Source organism: Manihot esculenta, chromosome 2, assembly GCF_001659605.2.
Source record: "Manihot esculenta cultivar AM560-2 chromosome 2, M.esculenta_v8, whole genome shotgun sequence".
NCBI classification, from domain to species: Eukaryota; Viridiplantae; Streptophyta; class Magnoliopsida; order Malpighiales; family Euphorbiaceae; genus Manihot; species Manihot esculenta.
In genome coordinates this window covers 1,488,748-1,496,120 of record NC_035162.2, presented here as the reverse complement: position 1 = coordinate 1,496,120, position 7,373 = coordinate 1,488,748, and the positions used below count along the sequence as shown (strand labels likewise).

Sequence of the window (7,373 nt, the reverse complement as noted above, 5' to 3'; positions counted from 1 at the left end):
TACTTTTCATATCATACTCATCATGTCCATCACTATACTTAACATACATACATATCATCACTTGAACTATACATCATCTTGCTTAACATATACAACATAACATAACATCTCTTGCATTAACCTTACATAATCATCTATACTATTACATCAAATACACAAGCCATAACTCTTGGCTTCTTCGTCTTTACCTTCTCTAACTTTCCTTAGCTCATTCTGCTTTAACTATGGCCCTGCAAAACTAGGAATAAGGGAGAGGGATGAGCTTCTAAAGCCCAGTGAGTGGAATCCAGAAAAACCATTCAGTAAAACACATGCTCTTATGTCATACATCACATTACAATAATACACATCAAGGAAGAAGTTGTCACCTATAGCCCTCTTCCTAACTGACTCACTTGTAAAATTTCTTTTGTACTTAACTTTCTGAAAATAGATTTGTCAGGGCGATTAGGCCTCCTGACTGATTTCTGAAAATGTTTTGTCAGGGCGATTAGGCCTCCTGACTAGCTCATGAAAATATTTTGTCAGGGCGATTAGGCCTCCTGACTAACTTCCTGAAAACATTTTGTCAGGGCGATTAGGCCTCCTGACTGCTTCCTGAAAACTTTTTGTCAGGGCGATTAGGCCTCCTGACTGCTTCCTGAAAACGTTTTGTCAGGGCGATTAGGCCTCCTGACTATACTGACTCAATAATAGGGGCGGTTAGGCCTCCCTGCTCATACTCTTTATGCTTGACTCTTCCATTACTCTTTTCTCGACTTTTCATGTCATACTAAGGGCTAAAGGGTTATTCAACATTTATCCGCATACTCATCCAGTTATGCAATGCAGCATCTTCATGGTTCTAGTGCAACCTATTATCTCATGGCATTCATGATGCATGTCTCATGTTCGTCACATTATTATCTTTTAGTATTAACCATCCTAGCATTAACATGGCAATTATGATGCATGGATCATGCTGAAACATTCTTTAATTTAAAACATGCATAGTTAGTCCCACTCACCTGGAACCTCTGCTTTACTAACTTGGGCCAACTCTGTACTGTAGCTAAACACCTCTCCTCTGATCAAATCCTACACAAAAGGACTCTTATGAGGTGTTAAACATCTCTAGCATAACTCTAATACACCTTCCCAAAACCCCTCTAAAGCCTCATAAACATGCATGAAAAATCATGCAAGGGAAGGCAAAACAGAGCACCTTCGGCGGCACTTTCGGCGGCCGAAAGTCTCCTCCAGAGACGAAACTCACCTACTTTCGGCGGCCGAACCTCTACTTCGGCGGCCGAAAGTCCTATTATCACTCCTTCGGGTGCACCTTCGGCATCCGAAAGTCTCGTCCAGAGACGAAACTCAACCTTCGGCGGCACCTTCGGCGGCCGAATGTGCATGACAGAGCCGAAAGTCCAACTGCCGAAAGCAGCCTTCGGCAGCCTAAGCCACCTCCACAAGGCATTCGGCGGCCGAAACTCACTTCGGCGGCCGAACCTGAGTTCTTCAAGAACCCAGTTCATGCACAAACTCAACTCCCTTAACCCTTCCTAACTCACTTACATGCATGTAACCTCCTCAAAACATGCATAGACCTCTAAACACACCTAAAGGGTCCTAAAACACCCTTAAACTCTAACATCAACCACAATATAAACACAAAGTGCACAAAGGGTCCATAAAACCCTCCCATGCACAACCATGCAAATCTAAACCCTTCACCCCAAAACTATCCATAAAACATGCTTAAAACACTAGAAAACATAAAGATCAACCCTTACCTCTTGAGTTGGTGTGACCTCAACTTCAAAACGTGGAGAACCAAGCTTTACAAGCTTCAAACTCCAAAACTTGCTCTTTTTCCTCAAAACCTTCAAAACCAAGTTAAAAGCTTACTAAAACTTTGAAAGAATCATGAAAAAACTAAGAAATCATGCCAAGGAGGACATGAGCTCACCTTGGATGGGAAGAGGGAGAAAACTTTCCTCTTCCACCGCCCTAAGTGGCTTTTATAGAGGAGCTGGTCAACCACGTTCGGCGGCCAAACATGCAGGCGAACCATGCAATGTTCGGAAGCCGAACTGTTCTTTCGGAAGCCGAACCTCAAGCACTTTCGGCGGCTGAACATCACCTTCGGCGGCCGAAACTGCATTTTGTCTCCTTAGCCTTTTTCTCTTCAAAACTCAAAATCCTTTTTACTTAAATACCATGTCAACACTTAAAACCTTTAACACTTTTGCTAAACCTTTTGAAAACCTTTGCTTAAACCCCTACAGGCAACTCCGACATCCAAAATTCCACCGAACAATAGGAATTCCGATGCCTGAACAAGCCGGGTATTACACTATTGATGATTTATCAGAAATTTCAGCAGCATCGTTGCCCCTATCACAGATTGTTTGAAGAAAGAGAGAGTGCAGAAATTTGCATGGACTGAAGCTGCCAACAAGAGCTTTGAAGAGATTAAAGATAAACTTACTTCTGCCCCTATTCTTGCTCTAGCCGATTTCGATAAACTGTTTGAGGTTGAATGTGATGTTTGTGGAGTTGGGATTGGCGGAGTATTGTTACAGTCTAAAGGGCCTATTGCCTTCTTTAGTGAGAAATTGAATGAAACTAGGAAGAAGTGGTCTACTTATGAGCAGGAGCTATATGCAGTATTTTGGGCTTTTAAAACTTGGGAGCTGTATCTGATGGGGCAAGAGTTTATTATTCACACAAATCATCAATCTTTGATCCACTTTAAAACTCAAAAACATGTGAATAAGATGCATGCTCGATGGGTAGCTTATTTTGGAGCCTTTCATTATGTCATAAAACATAAGGCTAGCCATAGTAATAAGGTGGCAGATACTTTGAGTAGGAGGGCTGCTTTGTTGATTACAGTTAATTAGAAGGTTGTAGGTTTTAAATTCCTGAAGGATTTGTATGCTACAGATGATGACTTTGTTGATATATGGGCTAGAATCCAGACTCACCAGCCTACTGATGGGTTCTTGATACATGATGGCTTTCTTTTTAAGGAGAACAGATTATGCATTCCTCGATCTTCTTTGCGGAAAAAGTTGATTCGGGAGATCTATGGAGGAGATTTGAGTGGTCATTTGGGGTGTGACAAGAATATTACTGGGTTGGAGGAGCGTTTTTACTGGCCACAATTAAAAAGGGATACAGGTTGAATGGTCCAGAAGTATCCAATTTCTCAAACTCAGAAGGGACATTCGCAGAATACAGGCTTATACACTCCACTGCCTATTCCAGCACATCCTTGGAAGGACTTGTCTATGGATTTTGTTCTTGATCTTCCACGTACTCAACGTGGATCTGATTCCATTTTTGTTGTTGTTGACAGGTTCTCTAAAATAGCTCATTTCATTCATTGTAAGAAAACTAATGATGCTTCTCATGTGGCAAAACTATTTTTCCAAGAGGTTGTTCACTTACATGGTGTCCCTAAGACCATTACTTCTGACAGAGATGTGAAGTTTCTAGCTCATTTCTGGGTGACTTTATAGAAATGTTTTGGAACTGAACTTCAATACAGCAGTGCTGCCCATCCCCAAACTGATGGACAAACTAAAGTGGTGAACCGCATGCTTGGCAATCTTCCGTGCTGCATCTGCAGTAACAAGAAAATTGCTTGGGATCTTGCTCTTGCCCAAGCAGAATTTGCTTACAACAGTGCTGTCCATAGCTCCACAAAGATGTCACCGTTTGCCGTTGTGTACAAAAAAGTCCCAGCGCATACAGTTGATCTTATTGCACTTCCCACAAGTTCTCACAACAGTATTGCAGCAAGTAACTTGGCAAAGCAGCACGTGGATATTTTCAAACAGGTACAACAATGTCTTACAGAAACCAATAACAAATATAAAGATACAGCTGATAAATATAGGCGTTTCAAGTCCTTCAATGTCGGTGACCAAATTATGGTGTATTTACACAAAGAGTGTGGTGGAGGACAGAAAAAGCTTGACGCCAAGAAGATTGGTCCATTCCGGATCATTCAGAAGATTAATGACAATGCCTATGTTCTTGACCTCCCACATGAGATGAAAATTTCCAAAACGTATAACGTGACGGATCTATTTCAGTACTACCCTGCTGATGACAACTCGAGATCGAGTTCTTTACAAGTGGAAGAGAATGATATGTAGCAACTAGTTTTAGACTTTACGACAGACTTGGATCGGGCCTAACTTTTACTGCCGACGTCCGATAGAGATCATTTAAGGGTCAATTTTGCTTTTTAATTATTTTTTTTGGATATTTTGGGTATTTTCATAATTTTGCATATTAGGGTTTTGTTTTCTATTATAATTAGTCTCCCTTGACCATTAGAAACACTTTTCAATCTTTGAGAAATTTCAATAAGATTTTTAGTCTTCTAATCTATCTTTTCTTTTATTTCGTTTTAACCAAACGATATTTGTTAAAACTCATGACGAGTCTAAATAGTCATTTATCAAATTATCAAATTCAACATGATTTTCCTATTTTCCAGTTTTATACATGTCTTACTAATTTATTTATCAAGTAGGTGATAGATAACTCGTTGATTGAGCAAAAATTTATCTTATAAAAACCATTACACGTTTTAAAATTTTAGTTAGAAATTATTAAATAATTTAAATTAATTATTTTAAATAAATAAAAAATAAATTTAAAAATTATTTAAATTAATTTTATTCCCACTATTATATATCTAAATTCAATTTAAATAGAATCACATCAAATGAATTTAAAAATTTTTCCTCGTTGATGTGCAGGTTGGCATGAATCCACATTTTTCCATATTCAACCAATCCTAGTCAAATATTGTATCGATGACCATGCCTATCGATTCTACTTCAAAGTCGCTGAAGGAATTTACCGATTGCTTGCAATACTGGAGAATTTGTAGACACATGGCCTACTTGTCAATGCTTAACTCTTTTATACAATGTTGATTGAAACTAACTACTTTTCTATATCTTCCATCATTTCTCTCTCTCTCAGATCTCTTCATTTACCCATCAATTTCACTCTCTTCTTCATTCTATTTCACAATTCTTTATTTCTCTCCAATTTATATACTGAATTCATCAATCTCACCCTAATATTTGGAGAAGAATTGAATATGAGAAATAGGGGAGATGGAAGAGGGAGAAAAATTATAGAATAAAGTTGAGAATACGTAGGATTGACTATATAGAATGATAAGCCAATTATAAATTTATGTGTAAAACATATTTATATACATACCAAATTTGTATTGGTTCAATTTATGTACTAATGTGATAATATTATTTCAGTGTATAATTACATAAAGATAATTGAAAGGGAATACAAAAGTAATATTATATTTTTACATAGCCTTTAATTTAATGTAAAATATGAAAAAAATAGTTAAATTAAAATCATAATATGTAAATAGATAGAATATCCGTCTCAAATTCGAATTCGATTTATATTAATATTATTCGAACCATTTCGAATCCGATTAAAAATTAATTTAAATTATTATTATTATTATTGGAATAAAATCTGAATTCGTTAAGTCTTATATATTTTAATTAATAATTTATATAAAATTATTTTTTATTAATAATTTTTTATTTAAAAAATTTAATATTTTTAAAAAATATTTAAATTTTAATTTTTTTAATAAAAATATAAACATTTATATATATTATTGTAAAATATATTTTTTATATTAAATTAATTATTTATATAAACGGATTTCGACAGTGATATCATATTCAAAAAATCTAAATCCGATCTAAACTCGCAACAAATATTATTTTTTAAATTCGAATTCGTCTAAACTCTATTATAATTATCTAAATTCATCCTATTAGAATTCAATCGGATCGAGTATTAAAAATACCCAATATGTTATCATTTCTAGAATCAATCAATATATAAATATATACTTTTAAATAAAAAACTAATTAATAAATAATGACAACATCATAAATCTTTTCAATTTTAATTTGAAGTGTAAGCATTCATATTATTTTTCTAAATCTGGAAATTTCATATAAAATCCATAATGCATATAAAATAATGAATAGTCAAGTCGTGCAAACGCGTAGCGAAGTCATTAAGATGGTTCCATGTCAGTCAAACACTATGGACAAAATTTTAGCCGTTTATATTACTATAACAAATTGAACAATTCCTTTCTATTCCACACTCTGCAAAATTTCTCCTGCGATGGCGGACACCACGGAGCAGGCCAAGCCTTTTGCTCATGCTGCACTCCAATCCCTCAGTGACGAAGAGGAAGCCTTATCCGCCCACCTGAAGTTTGGCCAGCGAAAATACATCAAGTGTTGCGGTTGTTTCACGGCCTTCCTGTTAATTCTTGCTGTCACAATTCTCGTCCTCTTTTTCACCGTTTTTCATGTCAAGGAACCAGTGATCAGAATAAACACACTTACTCTCAATCCGGAGCGACTCCTAACAAATGGAGCTTTCAGAACCAATACCAACGTCACACTTGTAGCGGATATTTCAGTGAAAAATCCTAACTACGCCTCCTTCAAGTTCAACAACGGAACTACAACTGTTTTTTATGGTGGCAAGGTGGTCGGCGAGGGAAGGATTCCATCAGAGAAGGCTGAAGGAAGGCGGACGACTCACATGAACATTACAGTGAATATGAATCCTGATGAGATTTTGAAAGTTCCAAGCTGGGTTACCGATGTGATTTCAAGGGTCATGACTATGAACACCAGCACAGCGATTGATGGAAAGGTGAAGATATTCAACAATATCAAGAAGAAATTTGCGGTGCAAGTGAATTGCACTATTACATATAATTTGTCAAGCTTAAATATTCAACAAAATTGCACACCGCATTTCCTTTGAGAACTCCATTATGTTTTACACCGATGATTGATTTTAAAAGTAACTTATATATATATATATATATATATATAGTTTGAATTACAGGTTTAGATTTATCTTTTTTATAGGTTGCATATATTACTGATGATATATTTGATATTCTTTCTATCTCCTCTGTAATTACCGAAGACGATGATCCTGTATATCTATTATTTATACTTCTATTAAATTTTAATGATATTTTACTATTCTCAAACTGCTCAATTATACTTAAACTTGCATTTGGCTTTACTTTTTCTTGTTCTGGAGGAGGTACTATACCTTCTAATATCCATTATAAGACATATAAAATTTTTAATAAAAGAAATTCCTTATCTATATATCCTAAATCCGAATGCATTTAAAATAGTAGAAACAAATGCTTCATATCTAGAATATGGAGGAATTTTAAAACAAAAGTTAGATAATAAAGAAAGAATAATTCAATTCTCGGGTCAAAAGTTTTATTTCTACTTGAATTAATCATATATAAATATACTTGTATT

At 35.5% G+C, this 7,373-nt stretch overlaps 1 protein-coding gene across 1 annotated transcript; it reads left to right on the top strand.

The window, feature by feature from the left end:
• Positions 1-6,146: 6,146 nt before the first annotated feature.
• LOC110609866 (late embryogenesis abundant protein At1g64065) lies at positions 6,147-7,003 on the top strand. The gene has a single exon (XM_021749692.2). It carries the CDS (start codon positions 6,193-6,195, stop codon positions 6,847-6,849), a length of 657 nt encoding a protein of 218 aa, XP_021605384.2. The 5' UTR covers positions 6,147-6,192; the 3' UTR covers positions 6,850-7,003.
• The last annotated feature ends 370 nt before the right edge of the window (positions 7,004-7,373 follow it).